The following is a 25,252-nucleotide window of genomic DNA, read 5'->3' as shown; positions in this document are numbered from 1 at the left end:
CTCACTATGTTGACACTTGGAAGTCATATAATATTGTTTGTCAACTATAACTTAATAAAGAGTAATAAAATAAAAAGAAAAAATACCAGGAATACCAGGAAGCCAAATGACCAAAAAAAGAGGAAAAACAAAGAATAGAAATAGATCCACAAAAAATACAAATATTGGAAATATCAGATGTGGACTTTAAAATAATTTTATGGAAACCAATGACAAGATGGACAACTTTGGCAATGAAAGCTGCAGTAATCGAGACAGCGCAAGGCAGGCAAACGGATTACTGGAGCAAAGGAGAGTGCCCCGAAAAAGCCATGCCTACACGAGCAAGAGATTTTCAACCAAGGTGCCAGGCAGTTCAAAGGGGAAAGGATAGCCCTTTAAATGAATGATGCTGAAATTGTTGAACATGCCCACAGGCAAAACAATGCACTTTGATCCTTATTCCCCACCATACACAAAAATTTATTTGCAGTGGTTTATCTAAATGTGAGAGCTAAAGCTATAAACTTCTAGATGGAGACACAGGAGAAGAATCTTACTGCCCTTGGCATTAGCAAGATCCTTTACTCCGACACAACACCCACAGCAGAAGGAAAAGTCAACGGGTCATATCTTATCAAAATTTAAAGCTTTTGCTATTTAGAGGGCATTGTTATGAAAATAAAAAGGCAGTCCACAGACTAAGAGAAAATATTTACAAAACAAAGGAATTGTGTCCAGAACCTGTGTGTGTGTTTTAAAAATTCTTATAACTCAGGAAGACAACCCACTGTTTTAAATGGGCAAAGATTTGAGCAAAATGCTTCACAACACCTGCACGATGGGTTGATGAGCGCAGGAGAAGGTGCCGGGTATCAGGGAACTGCACCCTGATGCCACAGGGAGTCCCGCTGTGGCTGGTGCGCCCAACATGAGTGTCTGGGTGCTAGGGAGGTGCCGAATGGGACCCCACACACAGCACAGGCTGGCACGGTGCTCAGCAGAAACGTGGGCATGCACCTCCGCAGCTTCTCACTGCTGCACATCCCCCAAGGGAAACGGAGGTCAGACCCATGCACACACATTTGTAGCAGCTTTCCTTGTAAGAGCCAGCAGATGAGTCCATGATTCCACTTAAATAAAATTCTAGCAAGATGCAAACTCACCTGCATTTATCTGGGGGTGGGAATAGGTGGGAAGAAGGGGAAGAAGTAAGAGTCACCAGGAGGTTTTGGGATTCATGATGTTCACTGTCTTTTTATTTTCTAATACTTCTTTTTTTGTTTGTTTTCTTGTTTGTTGGCTGCCTTGATTCCAGTGATGTTTCAGGGATGTGTGTATAGGTCAAAACTTGTCAAACTATACATTTTAAATATGTGCATTTTGTTGTATACCAGTTATGCCCCTATAAAGCTATAAAACAAAACACGGTTATTGAGAAAAGGGACTGTAAACATGACTTAGCTCTGAATAGCACAATCAAATAATGTAAACATTGAATTTTCTTATCAAAATACAAGTGTGAGTCTGTTGGGGCAATGGAAAAATCTGTGGGTGCAGCTAAGGGGGAAAACCCCAGAGTAGGGGTCCAGTAGTAAGTTCTGTTGCTGAAAACATCAGGGAGGGTCGGCACAGGCGCGTGCTTCCGAGAATGGAGGCCCAGGCCACGAGTTGCCCAGAGCGGCTGTCTCTGGAAAAGGCAAGCTGCAGATTAGTGACTTGAGTGCACGTGGGGCTCACTGTCTGAACCGTTGAAGGTATAGCTTTAATATAAATAAAAACTTCTGTCAGAGCTTCAAAGTCACAGCCTCAGTGTGCCCAGCGATGGAGGGACTCAGAGCGCCCCCACCCCAGGCTCAGACAGGAGGGACCATGAGCTGCTCTGTAGAAGCCTTCGAGTTTGCAAGTGCAGGCCTTGTAAGGGCACCGGGCGGCTTTTGCTCTGAAAAGCTCCAGTGGTTAATCTTTTGAGGACCCAAACATTGGAATGTCCATATTTAAAGTGTGTTTAAATTGAAGGATGCTTGAATTTGTTTCATTTCCCTCATGAAAAGAGCCCAATAGAGACAGGTATTTGAGCAAATGTGATGCTTCCGAGATAACCCACCCTCTTTCCTCAGAGTCGTGGGGGCAGTATGAGTCCAACGACCTAGTAAGTCTGTTTTTCTTGTTCCTTTTCCAGGTGGTCACTTCTTTCATCGGAGCTCTTTGTCCCCTCGGAGTCTGGTGTATGAAAGTGAATTCTCCACACTCGAGCCTTCCTTGGACATGTACGATGAGAACAAAACCTGATTTTTTTAAACGGGCTGTCTGGGCTCACCTCTTTTGTGATTTGATGTATGATCACCTTTCTTAATGTGTACTCTTCTGTCAGTGTCCATTTTGGAAGAATGGCAGCACTTTCCAAGCTCAGGTTCAGGCTCGGGGTTAAATTGCAAAGGTGAGGCTCTGAGGACAGCCTTATTGCCCAAGTGACCTGGTGGCACCTAAATCCTGTCCAAAGCTGACCACTGAACATGGGCCCCGACAAGCCTGGTTGTTTGCAGAGAAGAGGAGGCCCAGGGGTTCATGTTGCATCTCGAACTCTCTCTGAATAATCCCAGACTGTCTGTGTCAGGGCGACATTGGCGTTTTTGATACCTTTGTGCTCCCCACTTACAACGCATACTGACACCCTCGGGCATGCTTCTCACCGATGTGGGCACGAGTTGCTGCTGCGTGGCCCACTCCATGTTTTCCTGTCTCTCGTTCTACTCCCCGTTAAAGGGCCTCTTTCTAAAGTTCCTGCGAGGCCTTGCCTTTTGTCCCTCCCCTGAGACTGACCACCCAACACACCCAGATGGGGCTGCAGGCACACTGTGCAGGGTAGGCAGTTGTCCACATTGTCACAGAGCGTGACATAAGGTGATGTGTGCTTGTGTGACCACTGACACACTGAAGGACTTTCCCTGAGACCTGTGGGCTTATTAATTAGCTCAGCACCACTGAGGCGTGTGGGGACATGGCACCCAGGAAGCCAGCCTGGCAACGATCTCAGGGTGACAGTCAGTGAGCATCAAACTCAGAATGGTTCCTAGTGCTTTCTTGAGCAGATCACACCACCTCCCTGCTGTGAGACACCAGATGAGCACCTGCTTCAGGCTTCGCTGGGCCAGCCCAGTGACCCCCTGCCAGCCTCAATGTCAGCATGAAGAAGGCACAGGAGCTTACAGAACAAGGTGGCAGCCAGCACAGGGCACACCCGGGACAACATCAATTTAACATCACAAGAATTGTGTTTCTTAAGAGTAATCCCAGTACGGAACCATGATGAGCAAATTTATGAAACAAATCTGAGCACCCTTTTTGCTCGAGGACACACCCTAGTTCAGCATACGTCTCCTAGTGACTGGAGCTGCAGCGAGGTGTGAAAGAATGTGCTCGGGCCCTCCTGTCCTTGTTATGAGAATGGAAACCTCAGTCTCCATCAGTCAAGAGTGCGACCCGCACAAACCATGCAGCCCCGGTGTCCCCACCCCGCTGTTTTCATTGACTCTGTGGGACAGAAGCTTGAGGGGAACCCTTGCCCTTTTCCATGTGCACTGGCTTCTCTTTAACAGCATCTCTGTTCTCGATCTGTGGCCCAGACACCCAGACATGGCCATGCCCGGAAGAGGACCCCCCCCCACCCCCCGCGACCCAGGCTGGCCGCAGCCTGCAGGGCCACCACCTCGGCCTGGCTGTGAGTGCTGGGTTTTTAATCATAAGAAGCCAAAACCATGCAGATGTTGAAGGTCTTGGCAGCTTTCTGTTTTAGCCTTTAACCAAGGGCTTTTGTTTTCTTTTTACAGTCTTTGAACTATAAAAATATTTTTGATAAAAAACAGTTTCAAGACAGCAATGTTCAGGACACATCTGCCACTGGTGTCGAGGAGATTCAACTTGGCCGCCCACAGGGCCTCCAGACTCTGCACATGGGCACAGCTGGGTGCGGCCCCTCCCACAGGGTGGAGGGCGGGTTCTGATCACGTGGTCCCCACCGCGCCCGTGCTTTCCTAAAACAGAGCTCACATCCCCGCGTGGCGTTTTTTTTGGACCTGTGCAGTCTTACACGAGCAATTGCAGTCAATACCACTTGGGACATTATTGAAAAGAAATGAAATCACTTGAGAAGAAATTTAAAGCCTACTTATTGATATAACATTGGAATTTCTGGTAAATCTAGGGCACACGTTCCTTAGAATAACTAAGCAGGCATTTCTTCCAGGGAGTTCACTCAGAATGGCACCTCGGATCCCAGCTCGACACCCTTGCCTGGGCAGTGGGGCCGCACTCCTCCTGTTCAGCCACACAACGCCCTGCCTTTGGCAGGAGGGACAGGAACTTCTCTGTGAAGGTCATATGCTTGGGGAGCAGTGAGGGGGTGCGATTTGTCTGTGCTGGCAGCTGTGGCCAGGCGAAGTCTTCCACCTGGACAGCCCCCCAGCGCCCGCTCTCTGGGCATCACTGCCTGGGAGCAGCTTGAGGTCCGAGACGCAGAGTTAACTGGCCAGGCAGACGTGGCCAGGGGTGCGGAGAGGCGCTTTTCCCGCCTTGCATGAGCATCTCCACAGCTGCCAGTCTCCCAGCCACCGTGGTCATTGCCCAGAAACGCATGATGACTCTGGCCGTTCTGGGGAGTGTGCTGAGGACTGTGTGAGGACTGCTCTGAGCCGGGCCCCACCGGTGTGGAACCAGCAGCAGGGCCACAGGGTGCACATGAACCAGAGTCTGGAGCAGCCAGGAGTTGGGTTGTGAAGCTAAAATGCAAACGCCTACCATTTGGTGATTTTTAACTTCCTAAGGAAAGAACTTCCCATATCCCTCCTTTCCCGTCATATCAGGGGAAGAGGAGAGGAGGCCGGCCAGAAAGTAGACCCGCTGTCAGCATGAGGAGGGCCAGGCCTGGGGCAGCCCGTTGGCGGCCATGGTAGTGGGCAGCGTGTCTGCCCAGGGCTGCCTGCCTCAGCCTCCTTGGGGGAAGACAGTTTCCACCGAGAGGTGGTTAAGAACACCTTGCACAGTCTGTTGAACCCCACTTGTGAAGAAAGGCTCCTTCCCTGCCCCCCACTGGCTGGGCTCAGACACCGTCCACCAGGTGCCTCCCTAGACACCTGCCACCCGCCCCAGTGCCTGCAGCAGCCCAGCTTCCAAAGCTGTGGTTGCAAAGGGTTTCAACAAAATGAGATTACTAAATTCAACCAGCTGGCTGTTTTCTGTGAGCTTCATGTGTTCTTCTCATGCTTTTGTAACCCCTCATATCCAGTTCTTTCCTTGATCTACATGCTAAACGAGACTGGTTTTAACTGAAGAAAAATCAGGACGTTGCCTTGCCGTCAGCCTCTGTCCTGCAGTGTTTCTGCCATAGAAAAGCAAGGCGGCAGTGTCATGTCGGGCCTCCTGACAAGTGGGTGCTGTTTGCAACAGTCATGAAACAAAAATCAGTTTCCAGGAAGTAGGGTTTAGAAGGGAACAGGCAGGATTACAGGACTGATTTGGTCAGCGACCTTCACCAGGATTTCACTGTGTGCAGGACACAGGCACTTGGAGCCGTGGACCCTGTGACTGTTAAGACTGTGTCTGTTACAGGAAACTGGCCCACTCCTGCCCAGCTAGGGTGAGAGACCAGATGAGATGAGGGAGGGCCGTGAAGAGGGGGTTCCCGAGGCACAGGCGGAGGGCACAGTGTGGCCTGGAGCACCTGAGGTGCTGGGAACGCAACCCCTCCAGTGAAGGCACCTAAGGGGGCTTGAGAGGGCAAAGGTACAGGTGTCACCTGCTAGTCAGGGGAGCTTTGCTGTGGGGAAGGCCCAAATCTTTGCTGGGAGAGTGAGCAGGGTGGTGCCTAGGGGCTGCAGCCTGCCTTCAGGGCCAGGCAGAGCAGAAAACTTCACAGCCGGGCCCCTGGCTGGGGTCTGACTGAACATGGAAAAGGAGGGAGCCACCAGATTGAAGCAGGTGATGGGGTGGGTGTCGGTGGGACCCAGGGAGAGCCCTCGAGGGCACCTAAGGGCTCATACTGGCAGTGCCTCTAGAGGGGCAGGCAGATGCAGCTCAGGGTCTCCAGCAGAGGTGCGGGGGTGAGGGGGAGTGAGCAGGCCACGGCCCCTCTGGGCATCAGAGTTCCTGGGAAGCTGTTCTAAATGTACCCATCACCAGTCCTGCCAAGGCAGTCTCCGTGTGGTTGCAGTCCCTCAGGTGCCCCACCCCTCCGCCCTCCCCCTCTCCCTCTCACATACACAGTACGTACACAGACTCCCCTTCCCCCACACATGCACTGGAGTCAGAGCCCCAGAGTGAGAATGTACCAGGCCCGGGGCACCCCTACTTTGGATGGTGGTGGAAGCCAGAGCAGGGCAATGATTGTCCAGGGACCTGAGAGCCAGACCTGCGGTGAGGCCCTGGGGAGGCTGCCAGTGGGCCTGGATGGTGGAGCTGCTGACAGCAGCGGATGTAGGAAAACCTCAGAGTGTAATCTCCCCATTCAGGAAAGGTGGTACTCATGCCACTTTGGGCCAGGGCCAGAGCAGCTGGCCCTCACCTCCCCCAACAAACCATGGGGACCATGTTCAGCATTTGCTCACAGCCCCACACATGAGTGAGGGTGACCATTACAACACACGCCATTTAAAATCAGCACCTTCCCTGTTGAGGGTAGTTGTTACCAGTGAGGTGCATCTAGTTTTGCCTCTTCTTTTGGCCTCATTAGTAAATTGTTCCAAAGCCCACTGGCCCGATGGTGAGTGCCGAGTATGCGTAATCATGCACCACCCTGGACCCCTGTGGTTGGGCCCCCCAGCAGGACTGGAAAAGCCTTCTGTAGGTCACAGCAGAGAATGCACTGAAGGACCAGCCCGGCAGTGGTGCCTGTGCTGCGCCTGCGTGGAGCTCTCCATCCCCCTGGTATCTCTGCGAGCAGAGTTTCTCCCCCTGGTGCTCCAGGTCCCCAGCACACACCCATCTCTCCAAGGCCTAGGTGAAAGGGCGCTGACATGGGGTCAGGAGCCCCCTTGTGGCCATGGACTCCTCCAGGATGTCTGTCAAGTCTGGAGGTTTGCCCTCCTCCTTAAGGGTGTCTATCCTAGGTGATCCCAACAAACTGAGTCTCAGAGAGGAGAGATCAGTGGGTCCCCAGCAGACACAGGGTGAAAGTCACTGGCATTTTCTGGAGCTGCATGCCGTGAGCCTCAAGGACCCTGGAGGGGAAGAGGGGCCCTCAGCCTCGGCTGCTAAAAGGACGATATCCGTGTATCTGCACCCAGACTTGCGGAGCTCCTAGTCCATGACCTGGGACTCATCTGGAGTTTCCCCTCTTGTGGCTCACCCTGGTTCATGCCATTTTCTCTTTTATTCACTCTGATGGGGAAGAAGGAAGATACTGCCCAACAAACAAAAACAACCTCATGCAACTTGAGTATTAGGCTTTCAGAGGGATTTCATGATGAAAACGCTCAGGCCTCCGTGCCGGGCTCTCTGTTTCCCCTGGGAATCTTCCGAGGGGTACCCGGGAGATCGGGGTTGGGAGGGGCCCAGGCCTGTCTGGCAGCCTGGCAAGACTGGCTTTCCCAGAGGCCGCAGGCCTGACAAAGCACTGCCAGTGCCAGGGGGCGGGCATGCTGCCTGTGCAGGAGCCTGGGGAGCAGCCCGGCTCAGCAGGAGGTGCCTTCCTAAACCACGCACCTCCTCCTGGGAAAAGCCCACGGCCAGGGCATGTCGTGAGCACCCTTATCTCGGCTGTACAGAGCTTTATCCCCAGACGTGGCTCCCAGGGCCCTCAGTCTGCTTTAATGCTGCCTGCGGTGGTCCTCATGGGCGTGCCACGCATCTGGTGAGCCTGGCAGGCCCTCCTCAGCTCCTGATCCCTGAGGCAAGGGATCACCCTCTCCAGAAACCTCTGCAGCTATTGGCAACAGTCAAGAGCTACGGATGACTGTTCTGAGCTATTTATAGAAATTTAACCCAACACACAAAGTAAATTTTAAGTTGCTTTCAGAATTATCCTTCATCCACAGCTAAGTCCATGCATGTCTACACTGTGTGAGGTCAGAGAATGTTTCTAGTGACTGGGAAGTACTAAGCCAAGATATCTGTAAACATGAAAAGTTGGTGCGGGGGGCGGTGGACGGTGAACGGAAGGTCCAACTGTTTCTTTCCCTCAGCTCATGAAGCTGTTCCCAAATAGGCCACCTGGCTGTGACCGCTAACATGCCGTGTGGACCAGGTTGCCAGGTGTGTGTGCTCCAGGGCCTCAGCTCCTTCCCTGGGCGCCCAGCCTGAGAGGACATAGGCCATCCCGGAGGGGTGTCCTGCACCGGCCTCTGGTGTCTCAGCTGAGAATCAGAAGCAGGGTCTCCTCCCCAGCGGCAGTGGCTCTAGGGAAACGACCAGTGTAATTTCAGAAACAGGAAAGCACTTAAGCTAGGAAGTGCTGTTGGGGACCTGGGGAACACGGTCACCAAATGGGACAGCCCTGTTCCTGCGCAAGAGAAGGAGTCGGTCCAAATGTGAAGCCACAGGTGTCACAACTGTTCTTGACCCGCAGCAGCTTTTGTACTCGTATCAAACATTAAAGTTGCCCCTTTCATACTTGGGTCACTCAAAGGGCGCCTCGCCCTCTGGGTTCCCGCTGACTATGCATAGTATCTCAGTATCTCAGAGGATGGCATGCAGCTGTTTTTCTGACTGCATGTGGACAATTGGGGTGGGGAGGCTGGGGTATATCTGAATGTGGCAAATGGCTTAGCTTCCATCTTGAGTAATGAGAGGGAAACTACACGCTTGAATTTTAATCCACCATTGGCTAGTTTGTGCCAGAAAGAACACACATCAAAGATCCAAGGTGCAAAATTGACCATTAGCTTAATTTGGGAGCTCACTGTAGGGGAGTTAGCTTGTCCAAAACACACACCTGCAGTAGACTGTGAGCTAACTTCTTGGCAGTCGGATCATTTAAGCCCTTTAAAAGGTTCTGGGCAGCACAACCTCTAGGTCCAAATGGTTGATGTAAGTATAATATAGTAGTGAAATTGTATGGTATATATCTATATGCCAGTAGTGTATACCTGTATGTGGGATTTGCTAATATAACCATTTCAATAAAAACCAACTGAAAAGCCCTGGCTGGTGTGGCTCAGTGGATTGAGTGCCAGCCTGTGAACCAAAAGATTGCTGGTTTGATTCCCAGTCAGGGCACATGCCTGGGTTGCAAGCTAGGTGCCCAGTTGGGGGCATGCTAGAGGCAACCAATCGATGTATCTCTCACACACTGATGTTTCCCTCTCTCCCTCTCTTCCCCTCTCTCTAAAAAGTAAATAAAATCTTTTAAAAAATAATAAATTTTTTAAAAACTACTGAAAAAGCTGCTTTGCCACACAGAGTACTATTGGTGGCAGCCTGTATGGGTGAGGACTCACAAAAACCCAACCAAAACTGGCTTCAGCTAAAGGGGGAAGCGATGGCTCACAAAAGCGGAAGTGCCAGGGGTCTGTGCCGGGCCATGACAGGGTTTGGCCTCCAACACCAACACCCAGGGGCGCTGCTAGCTCTGCTCCCTCCAGGGGAACTTCAGGCTCAGGCTCAGCATGGCAGAAGCCCCATCAGCAGCAGAAGTGACCTGATTCCCCAGGAGGTCACCCAGGCCAGAATGGCATCTCCTTAACCCTGCCTGGCTTGCTGGGAGGCACATGATCATCACCGAACCAGCCACTGTGATCACAGAGGTAGAATGTGCCAGTTGCCAAGGCCAGCATGGGTTCCACTTCTGCCGCCCAGGAGTGCACTCAGCTCCACCTGAGGGACAAGAGTTCTAAGGTGTGGTTCCCACAGCAAAGTCAAAATGCCGCCGAGGAGGAAGTGGATGCTGGGACGAAGCAGCAGGCGTCCCATACAGGCAGAGACCAGCTGGAGACAGAAAGGCGCGCACAGGAGGGGGACCACCTCCGCCACTTACCGGTATGAACTCGGCAGATCGTGTCACCTGTCTGGATTTTGGTTTATCGTCTCTCAAATGGGGACCATAAAATACCTACCTCCTAGAGCTAATGTGTGAGGATGAGATTTAAAATGATGTAAGTAGTCTGGCATCCCAATGCATAGATACCCCTTAAAACTCAACAATTTAAAAAAGCCCCAATTTAAAATAGACAAAGAGTATGAGTAGACATTTCTCCAAGGAGGAAACACAAATGACCATCGAAGCACATGCAAAGTCATGAGGAAGTTGAAAATCCAGACCATGTGCAGCGTCACTTCACCCCCACTAGGAGGGCTATAACCACGGATACAGGCAATCACAAACGCTGAGGAGACACAGAGAAACTGCAACCCTTACGCGTCACTGGTGCCAGTGTGTGATGATGAGGCCGCTCTAGTCTAGAGAACAGCTTGGCAGTTCCTCAAAAAGGTAAACATGGCTGTACTGCCTGCCTGAACAGTTCGAATCCTAGGGACCTGACCGAGAAAATTGAAAACATGTCCACACAAAACTCGTACACAGCCGTTTAGACCAGCATTATTCACAATAGCTGACAAGCGGAAACCACCCAAATGACCACCAACTGTTGAACAGACCAACAAAATGTGGCCCATCCACTCACTGGACTGCAGCCCAGAGGGAAAACGGAATGGAACACCCACCCCTGTTACAGTGGGGTGAGCCTCAAACAGGCCGCTGAAAGAAGCCGGACACAAAGTCCCCTACACATTATGTGATTATATTATTTCCATCACATGTCCAGAATGGGCAAATCTAGAGGGAACGAAATAGACTAGTAGCTGCCAGGAGTTGAGGGGGCTGGGGAATAGGGGGTCACTACTAGTGGGGAAGGGGTTTCTCTAAAAAATGTTGTGGACGAGACAGTGGTAATGGCCACACAACTTTGTGAGTATTCTAATAGTCACTGAACTGGGTGCTTTAAAAGGGTGAATTTTATGGAACATGAGTTATATCTTAGAAAAGAAAGAAAAAAATGAAGTAGATTTAACACATCCTAAGTGCTCAATAAATGTCCTTTTCCTGCTTATAAAGAGTCATTCTCCAAAGCTGGTCTCCGGGTCAGCAGCGCCAATGTTGTGTCAGGGACTTCAGATGTACAAATGCTGCAGGTGGAGCCAAGCGATCTCTTCTTTAATAAGCATTGCAGGTGACTCTGATGCAGCTCAAGTTCGAGAGTCACTGGAACAAAGAAACCAAATAACTCATCTCCTCTCAGGGTGTGAATGAGTACAGGGTCTGGCACAAATAATGCCCCTTTTTATTACAAAGTCATAGGATGTGATTCTGTAACATAACAATATCACACTCAAGCACACCCTATGACATGTTAGGGGAAATGTTCAAATTAAAACTATACATTATTACACCCATATTATCACCCTCCAGCAGGCCTCACTGCTGCAGGACCCTGTGCTTCCAAGTTCTTGAGTCACAAGGACATGTTAACAGTTTAAACTTCCCAGGTCTAAAAAAACCAGCCTCTGCATCTTGAAAGTTCGTTCAAAGTCTTCAGCAACATTTCAGGAGACTTTTGATCACTCTGGCTGTGGTTTCAACCATGAAATCACCTATTTGTATTGACACCTGCCATACAGGATTCTTGAATGCCAGGGGCAGAAACCCAATTCGAAACTCACTTAAGCCTCCAAGGGTGATTCTAAAGAGCCCCTTCCCCTTGCCCTCCTCCCAGGCCCTGGCAGGTTCAGGCCGGCAAGGCGATCTCACGCTGCAGTCGGCACAGGACATTCTGCATGCACGTCTATCGCCCAAGCTGAGGTACCAGAAGAGTCGGTGTTCAGACCCCTTCTGACCAGCACTGGGAGAGCAGGGGCCGCAACCCAGGGCCGGGTGCTGCCCACCCATGCCTGTGCAGAAACCTCAGCCTGGCTGCAGGGCCACCCAGCCTTAGTGTCTTGCACTGATTTCTGAGGATACTGCCAGACTGGGGGCTTCCTGACAAGCTGTCCAGGATCCTGGAGGACCTCCTAGTCTTAGGCCCAAGCGTCAAAATTCGGAGAATTATTACAATATAACCCTTTTCCAGCCGCCCTTTGCAATGTTAACACGCTCTGGTCGCACTGCGCAATCAGCCAAAAGTGTACCTCCAAATGCTATTTCTTTACATTGTTACCCCAAACCCTGGACAGGCTTTCACAAAACCCCAGGGGCCCTGCTCTCCGCACAACCAGTTCCTCTGGCCATTCTGGCCAGAGCCTTTTACCCCAGGGCTCCGTCCTCAGGACGAAGCCACGGGAGCCAGTGCAAAGTTGGGGGAGGGGGGAAGAGCGTACACCGCGGGGCCAGCGGCTGAGGCGACGTGGCCTGTTTGGGCCGGGTGTGCGTGGGCGGGGCTAGAGCGGGGCGGGGCCGGGGGTCGGCGTGGGCGGGGCTGGCGCAGGGCGGGGCCGAGGGCCGGCTTGGACCGGGCCGGCGTCCGGAGGTCCGGCCGCCCGCCAGGGGGCACCGCCTGCTTGGGTCGCCGCGCGCTCCGCCCTCCCGCTCGGCCCTTCGGCGGCGCTTCCGCCTGTCCGGCCCGTCCCGGTGCGAGTGGCCCACAATGTGGCTGGGCCCGGAGGAGGTGCTGGTGGCCAACGCGCTGTGGGTGACAGAACGGGCCAACCCCTTCTTCGTGCTGCAGCGGCGCCGGGGGCATCGCAGAGGCGGAGGCCTCACGGGTGAGAGGCGCGCAGCGGACGGGTGGGAAAGGCGCGCCGGGTGGCGGGGCCCGGCGACCCGCCGGTACAGGCCTGGCTCCGGCTCGGTGTCGCGGACGCGCACGTCAGCGCGCGCGGCGGGCCAGGGACGCGAGGCCAGGCCTGACGGTGCCCGGAGGCGGGGGCGGGCGCTGGTACCCCAGGAAGGAGCCGGTGCTGCGCGGGGTCGCGACCGGGCGGGGTGGGAGGGAGGGGCCAGTGCGCCGCCAGAGAAGGCCCATCGGGAGAGACTTGGGCCAGCCTGGGAAAACTGGCATCGACCTCTACCCGCACTTCGTGCCGGTGAGCTTCCTGGTGCTCACCCGAGGTTTTGCAGCTTCCAGGAGTGGGATTTCGCAGCTGAAAGTCAGCGAGACGTCCCAGGCTTTTTCCTCCGCCTCAGAATTCCAAGGGCTTCTGAGGGGACCAAGAGACACCGTGCACCTTTCCTCTTGCCTCCTTCGTTCCCAGCTCACCAAGATCGCAAGATCAAAGGTCCCCCGAGCTGCGGGCTGGCCTTCGCCCCCATCCCTCCAGCTTCTCCTGCCCACCTTTACGGATTCATGGCGCCCTTGGGGCTGCAGACCAAGCCTTTGCCAAATGACCGGTATATGGTGTCCTGGTGAGCTAGCTAGGGTGCCTCTGTGCCCATGTGGGCGTCACTGCTCACTCAGAACGAGGCTGGACAGGCAGTTGTGTATCCTGTAAGATCCATGGCCTATCCATTGGGCCTCGCCTGGGCAAGTGTCAGAGGCCCCTCATTCTCCAGTGCCTGTGGAGGCACTGCTAGAACAGAGCCAGGTCAAGGTCAGGGCCAACCATGCCTGTGCTCCTCTGGTGACCCGCTGTTGCCGCGCAGGACTGTAGACTCAGTGTTGCCAGATCTTCCCGTTTACCAGGAGAACTTTTTGTGAAATGCCCTGGTTTTAAGCATTAGCAGCTAATACAGTCCTGCCAGGTGCAGAGGCTTCCCACAGGAGATGTCTGCTGCCAGCCTCACCTGGGCCACACCTCCTAATGTGAAAGAGACTCTACCGCTCCCAAGAAAACTACGTTCCCTTCAGTGCCTGGGACTCTTTCCCAGCAGCGTGAAGAATCTCAGGAGCCAGTGCTGGACCTGCCTCCTGACCAGAGGACTACTCAGTGGAGGTGAAACAGTAGTGGAGAGGCTGACCAGGGGTCACCCTTGGAATCTACCGCAAGCATGTGTCAGAAATTGAGGTGCCTGTATCGCACCAGTGTGTCGGCAAAGTGCTTTGAGTGCCTGTCGTGTGCTCTGCTTCTGCGGATCATCTCAATGAGTGGGTCCCTCCTTCTCACCCAGAAGAGGCCCTTTCTACCCTGTTCATCTCTGGGCCCTCCCCCCCTCCCAAGGAAACCGCTTGAACTCCCACTCCAGCTGGGTTCTTTGCATGGGCCCTCCTGCCATGGCCTTCCCCATGCTGTTAGAGGTCACGGCCTCCTGCTCATGTCTCCCTAGGAGAGGAACAGTCAGGGATGCGGTCTTAGTCCAGCCATCGTTTATAAACAGCTGCCGAACTGTATCCTCATTGAAGAGTCTGAATGTGAGCCCTGACCAGCGTGGCTCAGTCAATTGGACATCATCCCACAGAGCAGAAGGCCGCGGGTTGGATTCCTGGTCAGGGCACATGCTTGGCTTGTGGGCCTGGTCACCAGTTAGGGTGTATGAGAGGCAGTTGATCAATGTTTTTCTCATACATTGATGTTTCTTTCCTTCTCTTTTTCCCTGCTCTCCCCTCTCTTTAAAAAATAAATATAACCTTTTTGTTAAAAGGGTGTGAGTATGAGCTGGTCCACCCATTAGGTCTTGCCAACAATATAAGGATGAAAATAAAGTTTCCAAGACCAGAAGAGAAATCCCAGCAGAAATCATGAAAAAAAAGTTTATTTCAAAAACTGATAAAGCTTGAATATGCTACAAGGCATTTTACAACATTTCAATAAAACAAGTAAGAAATTATAGACTCTTAATTTAGGTATATGTTAAGAGTACCTTCTTTTGTAATGGTAATTTTATTAAAAACTGGAAGGGAAAGTGGTTAAATGTATGGATAATATGAAACAAAAGTATTAAAGTTGAGTAATGAAATTCATAGAAATGATTCTGACATCAAAAGGGAAATGGTAACAAAGTACTTGGAGATCATAGGGAAAGGAGCACTTCATTAAACGGAAAAAAGAAAATTTTAAGTAGGAACAATTAACAGGTTTTTAGATAGCTTGATAATCCAGTAGATGAAGAGGAGTGAGTGTATCCAGGCGGAACTTTCCTGGGGTCTGTTGGGGAAACGGTGAGTTGACCAAGGGTGTGCGAAGGAAGATTGGGAATGCCCTAAAACGCGTCAGTTCAGGGGCCAAAAAAACTGGATCAAGTTTTCCCAAGTTGGATACTTTTAAAAATTGGCACGTCCTTTTCAGTCATGACCTTCGAGGCTGCAAAGAACTTCCTTAAACTTCCACAGTGAAAATAGTTCCAGAGCGAAATGAGGACGGCGGTGTCTCCCTGTTGCGACAGTGAACTTCGAGGTCTCCCAGGAACTGCCACCTTCTCACAGGGGCAGCCACCACCGAGCGCACCAGGAACCCGGGAGCCGGGGCGGGGCGGGGGGGGGGGGTGGCTGGGAACACATCTGCAGAGACGTCTGGCAGATACTGAAACGTGCTGTGCAAGTTTGCTGGTGTTCGTGAGATTCCTGGTATTGTTTCTGGCTGTTTTTATTGTAGCTGTTTTGTAGAGCTTTTTACTCTAAAGAGGTATTTGTTTCAAACCTGATTTTGTAGTTTTCTTCAAGAGGGCCTCCCAGGTTGTCTAAGCGTTGGGCTCCTTGGCCCTACGGCTCAAAGCCACGGGGTTTCGCCGGACAGGGAGCAAAGTAAACGATGTGGATGTAGGGGGCTGATTGTGCCCCTGCACATATGTCTGCATCAGGGCAAGCAGCAGCTTCCAGGAGGAAGTGGGACGGGGTTTCTGGTAGGGACCAGACAGGAGGAAGAAGTCACTCGATTGAGGAGGCAATGGGCCTCAGGGTATCTCCTTCTTGGGGCCCCACCCTGGCCGACAGGCTCAGCTGTCAGTGCCACCCTCCCTCACTGTGCACCTCTCTGCCTGCTCCCAGGTCTCCTCGTGGGCACCCTGGATGTGGTCCTGGACTCCAGCGCCCGTGTGGCCCCTTACCGAATCCTGCATCAGACCCAGGACTCACAGGTCTACTGGACAGTGGCATGTGGTAGGTGACCTGGATCTCAGGGGTGCTGGGCAGGGCCTGCCCTGAGAGGGGAAGGGAGGGGGCACAGCCGGCTCCTGGGCCCGGTGTGCCCCCTGGAACCCAGCATTGCCTTTCACTCAGCAGCACAGCCTAGGCTGGTATCCTGTGTGGGGAGGCCACTCTGCCGGTCACGGGCCGGGCAGTGCCCTGAGTCATTTGTGGCATTTGCAGGAATGCACACTTGCCAAGCAGCGAAAAATCTGAGTCACCTGACATGGGTTCCCAGCTGGGGTGGGACAAGGCGTCCTGCCTTCTGGTGTTAGCTCCTGGACACCGTAAACAAATGTCCTTTCTGTGGTCTAAGTGTCTTGTTCTCACGTTATTTCTGGGTCATGCGCTGTTTAAAATGGCCCCACGTGGAGTGCTGAAGTGCTGAGTGCTGTCCCCAAGGGGAGAAGCTCTAGGACACCCATGAGCGGAGCTCCCTCAGGCCTGTGTGGCTGTGCGCTGGCCAGGAGTCCAATGCCACCGAACTGACCATGTGTAATAAATAAGGTGCTTTAAACAGAAAGACTCGAAAAACAAAGTTATGTGTTGATCAGTTGATGAGAATATGACCAGCTGGGTGCAGTGTTGGTGAATTTGGCGTTCCAGGAGACTGTGGGACACAGCTACGGTAAATCACAAGGACCTGCTGAACGGTCCCTGGGGAGTAACAATTTCCAGCCCGTGTGCCCCACAAATGTGTAACACGTGCAGCTCCTGCCTATTGAGTCGGGGGCATGGACCTCCTTTCCCTTAGATTGTCAAATATGAAAATGACAACAGCCAACACAACAGTAGCCAGCTGGTGTGAATAAATCAAAATTATATGGGTTTTTGTCACATCAGCAAAAAATATGTTTTTGGTGTGTAGCAACATTTTCATAATTAGTTTATGTGTGGCGTGAGATGAGAATGATTGAAGATGACTATCCTAGAAGGACACACAGCCATCTTCATGAGAGTCTGGGAGAAAGTCCCCTTCTAATGAGCACCGGCCAAGGTGGCACAGATGAAGTGCAGTGCTGGCCGGCCCTCTGACAGGGCCACCCACCAGCCAGGCACTTAGGTGAAACTCCCACCAGCTCCAGAAGGCTGGACTCTGGCTTTCCCTATTTAGAAGATGAGGAAACTGGCCCTGGGGTTGGGTGACTTGCCTGAGGTCACACAGTTCAAACCAAGACCACCTGCTTGTGTTCCTGCGCCAAAAACTACCCTTGTGTTCTAGAAGGCACAGTGTCGTTGTCCCCCAGGATGATTTCCTCGGAGGCCAGGGAGAAGATAACAAGAGTGCCCACGGCTGGACACCAGCTGCAGGAGAGGAGGGTCAGGCCGGAAGATGAGGGTGGGCAGCAGCAGCACAGTCCTCCTCACCAGGTGGGCCCTGTCCCAGGCCCCAGGCTAGACGGTCTTCCGTCTTCCTCTTCCCAGGCACCTGAATAGAGCTGTCCTTCTCCTCTGTGCAAAGGAACAAAGCAAGGCTTAAAAGGCAGAGCTAGCCCACGGCCAAACTGGATGGCCAGTTGGAGCCCTGCTCTCCCAGTTCTAGAGCTCGGGGACTGGTTTGCCTACAGGAGAGAGGGTCTCCTGTGGAGTGGGTACTGTCCCCGAGCCAGGCTGGGGGCATTGGTATATGCCTGGGCGAGGAGGAAACACTACACTCTCAGTGGACCCTCGAGATTTTGGGGTCTGAGACCTGTCTCAGCTGGGTGTTTGCTCGGGGAGCGCGTGAGGAGGGGCAGTGGCAGAGAGAGCACCTCCTGGTGGGGAGAGAGGGGGCCCCATGCTGCCTGGGGGCCCTTTGGTGGCAGTGGGGCCTGGTGCTAGGGAACTCAGGCCACACACACTGAACTGCTCCCACTCTGCGGCCCAGCCTATGTCTGAGCCTCCCGCCCACGTCCTCAAGCTCTCCCAGACTAGCCCTGGTCTTGCTGGCACCTGCAGTGAATCCCAGCTGCTCAGCCTACCACTGAAGGACTTCCGTGTCATCTGCCTCCATTTCTGCCTCCTGCCTGCAGCTCATACCTGGCTGTCAGTCAGACTGGACGATTGCGGGGCCCAGAGCTCCCAGCCCTGCCTGTCCTGGACAGTGTGGGGACAGCATCCCCCATGTCCACCTAGCCTCCCACCACTCTGATGCCAGCCCCTGTAGAAAACCTTCTCAGAACCCCCAGGCCCGTGTGCCCAGCCTTCCTTCTTGCTCTTTGCGACTTGCTGTATCCCTGCCCGCACTTCCCCACCACACGCTGGCTGGCTCTCCTGCTAGACCCACAGCTCCCAGAGGGTGAGGGAGGCTGCCGTTGGGTAGCCTGGTCAGGACCATGGTCTAGTCATCCAGCTGTGTGACCTTGGACAACTTACTTAACCTCTCCATGCTTCAGCTTTATGCTATAAAATAAAAATAACGGGACCTGCCTCCAAGATGCTCTAAGAATTCAGTAAGATACTCCACAAAAAGTTCTAAAAACATATATAGCACTAATTAGCTTTTATGTTCCTTTTACTCCCAGTGCCAAGCATAGGGCTGGCGTTGTTTGTGTTTACTTTTACCCAATGAACATTGAGTTACTTCTAACTAATAATTCTTTTAAGTGCACATCTGTAGGTATTTAAAGTCTAGGCAGCTCTACACACACAGTGCAGACAGGGTGGCCTCGGCTTCTGGCTGCCAGGGGCATGTGTAAAAGGGAATGACACAATAGAGTTGCATCCTGTGCAGATTTAACTTCCAAATTCCAGTATAGGCCTTGGCAAAAAGACAGAGGGAGAAATCCCCTCCTCTTGGGCTTCATGTACCAGGGAAAGGAGGCCATAATAGAAATGCAAAGAAAAATGGAAAAAAGAGTAGTAGTTCCTGGATGGCCCAGGGTGATTTTGCTTCCGGGGAGGGTCCTTCCTTGGAATGGCTGTTAGGAGCTGAGTTGCTGGTGGGAAATGTAAGGAAACCAACAGGCCCACCCGACCAGGAGAGCTGAGCTGTGACTCCTGGCAGGGCAGTGAGGCGGTGCCAGGGCGGGGTGATGGCGGGGACCAATTGGCCAGGGCAGGATGGGATCAAAGCTGAGTTTTCAGCTGGGAAGAGTGTTCCCCGAGGAGGGAATGATGGGGTGACTGGGCTCAGGTGCCCGGCAACGTGTCTGGTCCACAGCCTTGCTGGACTCGTGGCTGTGCCGAGGTTCCTCTGTGCCATGCATGTGGGCTTCCCTGGGGTCAGGAGATTGACCTGGCCATCTGGCATGCGTGGCCCACAGACTACCCCTTCCCCCACAGCTGAGAGTCAGCAGGGCCTTCATTCTGCTCCTGAACTCCTTCACTCAGAAAACAGCTCTCTAGTGCGCGCCCTGTCACCCCCGGTTCCCCACTGACCTGCAGACAATTTGGGGTTGGGGCAGCCTGGCCAGGTGGTCCTTTGGGAGTGGCACTAGGTGGCGCTCAGGGCTTCCATTGGCACTGTGCCTGCAGGCCCTCCAGGGCCCCTCCTGGGAAGGACAGGGACCACCTCCCAGGCGGGGCAGACACTCAGGCCAGTCAGAAGCCAAAGGTCTCAGTTAGGGGTTCTGGAGGAGGCAAGAGGTGGAGAAGGAAGGAGGAGCCCCGAGGTCAGAGGCCTGGCTGGGGGTGCCTATTCTGCCCCACCCAGGGGGAGACCCTCATGGGAGCCCTGCAGGAGGCTCCCAAAGTCTTGGGAGGGCTGCATCACTTAGACCAAGAGTGACTTCGTCTCAAAGGCCACGTGAAGCCCTTTTGTCTCGAAGAGCTGTCTTCACAAGTAAGCAGACACGTGGATATAGAGGCTGTTTCTGGGAGGACACAGGAGACTTGCAGGCATTCTTCCTTGCATAAGGGGGAAACGGAGCCTTTATTTTCCATGTGATTCTGCAACTCTGCCCGAGTTCTCTTAGTTTTCATTTTTACCAGGACTCTTTGTGGCTTTTGTTACACATATATATGGGAAGTGTCAGGGGGAAAAGAGTGAACAGCCTGAGACTGCGTCACTTGGGTGCTGCATGCCAGGCCGTCTCTTCTCTGAGTTCACGTCTGAGGCCTGGAGACGGTGCAATCTCCCTCTTCCTTGCCCCCACGTCCCCCAGGTTCCGACCACAAAGAGATAACAGCGCACTGGGAATGGCTGGAGAATAACCTACTCCAGACCCTGTCCATCTTTGACAACGAGGAAGACATCACCACCTTCGTCAAGGGCAAGATACACGTAAGGCTCCCCTCCCCTTCTCTGTGGGCACCACGGGGCGCACCTCCTACCCAGTTCACAGATTCTTGCCCGTGAGGGCCCAGCCACTGGGACCTGAGCAGGCCATGAGTCTCCCTTCCCCACCAAGGGCCCAGCGCAAGTGCACAGCCCCACAGCTGCTGCCAGTAGCTCACCAGGCAGAGGATGAAGCTAGAAGTGATAGGATTAGCTGGAGGCATGTTTCTATTATAAAACTGCCCTTGACCCAGCAGCCCCATTCCTGGGAGCTGACCCTGCAGGGTACTCATGCGGAATAGTGTGTGTCGGATGTCCCCGCAACACTGTCAGCACAGAGGCTGGAGTGGTGCCCCCCGGGCCATGGCTGAGGGAGCCATCACACTCCCCTCTGCCTTCCTCCTTGGTGGAACAAGAGCGACAAGACGACAGCAGGGCATTTCCTGGGCACTGTCCATGTGAGTCCTGTGCCGAGCACCTTTGTTCAGGGCACTGGGTGGGTCGCAGGTGGGCACCTCGGACAGTATTTCACAGCTGTCAGACAAGGATTATGAGAATTGTAGCCACAGGTAAAAACGATGTCGTGGCGGTATTTAGGTTGTTTCTTCTTGAGGTGTAATTAATGTGATAACGAGTGTCTTATGAATATGTGGGTGTTCTCCTTTCTCTAGCCTTGGGGTAGATCCCTGAGAGGCCTTCTCCTGGGTGGGAGTTTCAGGGGCCGAGCTGCTGTGGGCACAACTTCCTAGAGGGGCCAAGGGCAGAGTCCCTCCACTCTTCCCCGTGCACTTTGGAGCTTGAGGCAGCGCTTGTGTCACCTCCATGCCACGGGGAACATGCAGGGAGCAGAGGCAAGCCTGTGCTGTCCTGCTGAGCAGGCTGGGCTCTGATAGTAGTGGCGCCGATGGCAACACGATCATAGGCTGCCCACGGGGCAGGCTCACACAGCCCACCTGCAGTACAGGTGGGGCGTCTGAAGTGCCTCCTGGATCGGACAGGAGCTGGAAACTAGAAGACGTTGAGAACTGAGTGACAACTGACATCCTACCACACGGCAGAGGGGGTGGGATGCAGTGTAGCAGTGTGCAGGCGGGGATGGGCAGGCCTAGATCTCTCACTGCAAGAGAGGAGAGGGTGGAAGGGAGTGAGCCGGGGGTCCGACTTGGGGCCTGAGAACTCCAGAGCAACCGGGAGGTGAGGAAGAAGGAAGTAGTGGAGGGCAGAGCTTAGTCCATAGAGAACCAGGGAACGACCAAGAAGAGCAGCTGACCCCAGAGCACCCACAGGCCTGTGGGAGAGCGGCCCAGGGCAGCAGGGCCTCCTGCAGGCAGCCTTGGGGAAGGAAGGACTTGAAGAAGCTGAGTTTAAAGAAAAAGACATAATGCTATGAATGGCTTTAAGCCAATTAATTTAAGAATGTAGACAGGATGCCCACTTTATTAGAATAACGTGTACTGGTTTCCAAGTGCTACCTTAACAAGTCACCACCAGCTTAGTGGCACAAAACAGCTCAACTTCATTACTTTCCGTTCAGGGGGGCAGAGCTCGGAGACCGGCCCCGCGGGCCAGTGCCAGGGCTCCCTCCCTCCCGCAGGCTCTGAGCAGAGGGTCTGTTTCCTTGCCTTTTCCAGTGTTTACGGCCCACTCGTGTGCCTCGGTTCTTGACCCCCATCCTTCACCTTGGGTGCCAGCAGGATGGCGTCTTCAAACCAGTCACTCAGTCCCCCATCTCTTGCCCTCTGTGACCCTGACCCTCTCACCGCCTTACAGGACCCATGATTGCAATGGAACCACCCAAATAATCCAGGACAACCTCCCCATCTCAGAACCCTGATTCAGTCACATCCACAAAGTCCTCTTTGCTCTGTAAGGTCCCTTTTCCCTGGCTCTGTGGGTTGGCACGTGGACATCTTTGGAGGCCAACCTTTGGCCTACCATAAACTAAAACTTAGACTGGGGAGGAAACAGGAGACCTGAATATGCCTAAAACTATGAAAGACGTGGAGTCAAGAAAGTTTACCCCGTGGTTTTTACAGCCCAGCGGTGTCACCCAAGGAACAGGAACCGCCGCCCTGACAGCCAGGCTGCGGGTTTCCGATGGTGGGCCTCCTGGGAGTGGCCGGTGGAGATGCAGAACAGGCTGACTCAGCCTCTCGGCTCCCTGCCTGGGGGTCCACCAGGTGCAGCTGAAGTGGGGGAGCAGCTGGTGGCTGCGGCCCAGGACAGTGGCCCAGGGGCAGCATGGCCAGTGGCAGTTCACAGGCTGTCCAGTGGGCAGCATCCAGGACAGTGGAGACAGAGGCAGGGCCTTAATGATGAGGGAAGAGCAGTGTTGTCAGATCCTTTTCCCGGTGGAGAGCCAGATCCTGCAGGAGTGGTTGCGGGGGCACCAAAGGCAGCTGGGAGAGAAGGGAGGTAGCTGTGCTGACCTTGGTGCCAGCAGCACCAAGGCCATGGGCAGCAGAACACACTTCCCCTGTGGGGCCTACAGGTGGGGCCTCCCCAGCTCCTGGAGGTACAGGAAGCCTGGCCTTGACTTACCTTAGTGTAGTGAGTAAGCCTCCTAGAAAACCTGTGCACACCTTTCGAGCTGAGTATCCTAAGAACCTCTTTCACCCCAAGAGGTCCAAGACTCCGGCCCAGGAAAGATGCAGGCAGGATGCTGTCCGCACCAATGCACCCTGAGCCGGGTGAGCCCTGCAGCTGGTCTGCAGGCGTGGGCAAGAGGCAGGAACCCGTATGTGGGGGGATCAAATACAGGACTCGTCCAAGGCATTGTCACGAGAAAAGCACATCACGAAACAGCACCACAGCATGGTGCCTTCTGGGTAAAGAAGGCGAGACAGAGGAGACAGTACCTGTTTGCTTGCAGGCAGACCCTCAGCACCTGCAGGTGTCGGAGGAAGCTGGAAAGGGCTGTGGGCGTGAGAGGCAGGGTCCCTCTCCTCTGCAAACACTCTTCTGCTTTGTGCGCTTCTTACTGTTATATGTTTTAGGAATTCTATGTAAAAATAAACATTCACATAGAAAGTCACTGCCCCGTGCCATAATGGTTCATAGAGTTGAGGGAAGCTGCCCGTCACGTGGGCAGCACCCCTCCAACCCCACACTGCTGGAGCAGCTGCCTGGCCTGGCCCTGCCTGTGGCCTCTGCCTGTAGGCCAGCATCCTGGGTGCTGCCACCTGAGTCCCCGGGCCTCTCTGCTCCAGCCTTTGCTCGTCTCGGCCACGGGAGCCCTGGGCCTTCCAGGAACCCTCCCCTTGTCCTCCTCCAGGGCATCATCGCTGAAGAGAACAAGAACCTGCAGCCCCAGGGAGACGAGGACCCTGGGAAGTTCAAGGAGGCCGAGCTGAAGATGCGGAAGCAGTTCGGGATGCCCGAAGGAGAGAAGCTGGTCAACTACTACTCCTGCAGCTACTGGAAGGGGCGCGTGCCCAGGCAGGGCTGGCTCTACCTGACCGTCAATCACCTGTGCTTCTACTCCTTCCTGCTGGGCAGGGAAGGTGAGCCTGGGGCCCCGCCGCCAGCCACTCCTGTCCTCCTCAGCTCCTCAACCCTCACACCCCAACCTCACCTCCAGAAAGTTTGCCACCTTTCTGGAATGCCAAAGTCCCTGAGGGGTTCCTTTCCCTCAGCCCCCAGATATTCTGTTTCCACACACTTGACAAAGGGTCTCCCCCAACCCAGGTGCCACCTCACCAGCCTGTGACAGGAACGCCCAAACCCCAGCCAGGGACACACCTGGCTCTCAGGAACTCATGCCACGTCTGTGTCCACTGGTGCAGTTTTTACATGGTGACTTTCCATGTGGGGCCTCTTTCTTTCAAGTCAAGTATTCAAAGGCACACATGTCCATGAGCAGCTCCAGGGCTGCAGATCCTGTCCTTGGGCAGCCCTGGCCTCAGGACGCCAGGCAGATTCCCCAGAGGCAGCCAGGGCCCCCCACTGCCAACCTTCCCGCAGGCAGAGCCTCCTGGGCCCAGCTGTCCCAGTACTGCCCTTCCCGAGCGAAGCAGGGTCCCCTCCCACTGCACACGCACCCTCCACATCCTCCCGGTCCCTCTCCTGGCCTTGTACCTCATTGTCAGGCAGGCGCTGGTGTTCTTTGCTGGGCACACATCACACGGTGTGGTGTCTTTGGTTCCCACATCAGTGCACTCCCACTGGATGGGGCTTCTTGGGACCAGAACACCAGCTGGCCATCCTGTGCACACTCATCTGTGTCACACCAGTCGGTGTGGGGCAGACACTCACCAGGTCTCTCCTCAGGGCCAGTCCTGGGTCAGAGACCCCAGGGGCTCCTCCTCCCCTTGTGGATCTTGTGCCCCAACACAGCCAGGCCCAGGCACGGGGGCAGTGCAGCCCGGTGGGTTCCAGGCACAGGCGGGAGGCAGGAGCCCGCCCTGCCCACCCTCTAGCCCTTTTGACCCAGGGCTGGTGTGTTTGTCCCCACCGGTGCTCAGTGAGCCTAGTGGTGCAGTGGGTGGACGTCATCCGGCTGGAGAAGAACGCCACCCTGCTCTTACCTGAGAGTATCCGCGTGGACACGCGAGACCAGGAGCTCTTCTTCTCCATGTTCCTCAACATTGGCGAGACCTTCAAGCTCATGGAGCAGCTGGCCAACTTGGCTATGCGGCAGCTGCTGGACAGCGAGGGCTTCCTGGAGGACCGGGTGCTGCCCAGGCCCTCCCGGCCCCAGCGGAACATCTCGGCTCTGAAGCGGTGCGTTGCCCGGCGAGGCAGGGGGGCAGGGGTTCGGGCGTTGAGAGATTCTCGGAGGGGTGTGTCCAGAGAGGCGCCATCTCACAGCCCGGTGGTGGGGAGGGCTCACACTCCTCAGTCACAGATAGGAAGCTGGGCACAGAGAGGCAGAGGCACTGGCCCAATGCCCACAGTCAGTGCACAGTGCCGCCAGGGCGGGAGCCTGCCGCTGCCAACAGCCCACGCTCCCCCACCTCTGGCAGGGTGCCCAGAGGCTGCTCTGGACTGCTTCAGTGACGAGGCCCCAGGATGCACTGCCTCCCTCCTCCCTCCTCCCTCCATGGCTGACAGCTCTTCTCCGCCCCACTGGCCAGTGGGCCCGCAGGCCCCCCAC

At 54.3% G+C, this 25,252-nt stretch overlaps 2 protein-coding genes across 3 annotated transcripts in view; both read left to right on the top strand.

Annotated features, from left to right (window-relative positions):
* RNF130 (ring finger protein 130) overlaps window positions 1–3,842 on the top strand; it is a 99,734-nt gene extending 95,892 nt beyond the window's left edge. Inside the window, exon 8 of the mRNA XM_036014213.1 lies at window positions 2,162–3,842. Coding sequence (XP_035870106.1) covers window positions 2,162–2,271 — 110 coding nt within the window. The 3' untranslated portion in view covers window positions 2,272–3,842. The remainder of the gene's footprint in view (window positions 1–2,161) is intronic.
* An 8,575-nt stretch (window positions 3,843–12,417) lies between these two features.
* Window positions 12,418–25,252, top strand: part of TBC1D9B (TBC1 domain family member 9B) — a 33,601-nt gene continuing 20,766 nt past the window's right edge. The window contains exons 1-5 of one of the 2 annotated variants that reach the window (XM_028527754.2): window positions 12,418–12,666; window positions 15,822–15,932; window positions 20,045–20,163; window positions 23,432–23,660; window positions 24,621–24,879. In XM_028527754.2, the coding sequence (XP_028383555.1) occupies window positions 12,549–12,666; window positions 15,822–15,932; window positions 20,045–20,163; window positions 23,432–23,660; window positions 24,621–24,879 (836 nt within the window). In that variant the 5' untranslated portion in view covers window positions 12,418–12,548. The remainder of the gene's footprint in view (window positions 12,667–15,821; window positions 15,933–20,044; window positions 20,164–23,431; window positions 23,661–24,620; window positions 24,880–25,252) is intronic. The other variant, XM_028527755.2, reaches the window with a different exon arrangement.

This window comes from Phyllostomus discolor, chromosome 13 (assembly GCF_004126475.2).
Source record: "Phyllostomus discolor isolate MPI-MPIP mPhyDis1 chromosome 13, mPhyDis1.pri.v3, whole genome shotgun sequence".
Lineage (NCBI taxonomy): Eukaryota > Metazoa > Chordata > Mammalia > Chiroptera > Phyllostomidae > Phyllostomus > Phyllostomus discolor.
Note: the sequence above shows the minus strand (reverse complement) of the source record. Positions and strands in the feature narration are given on the sequence as shown.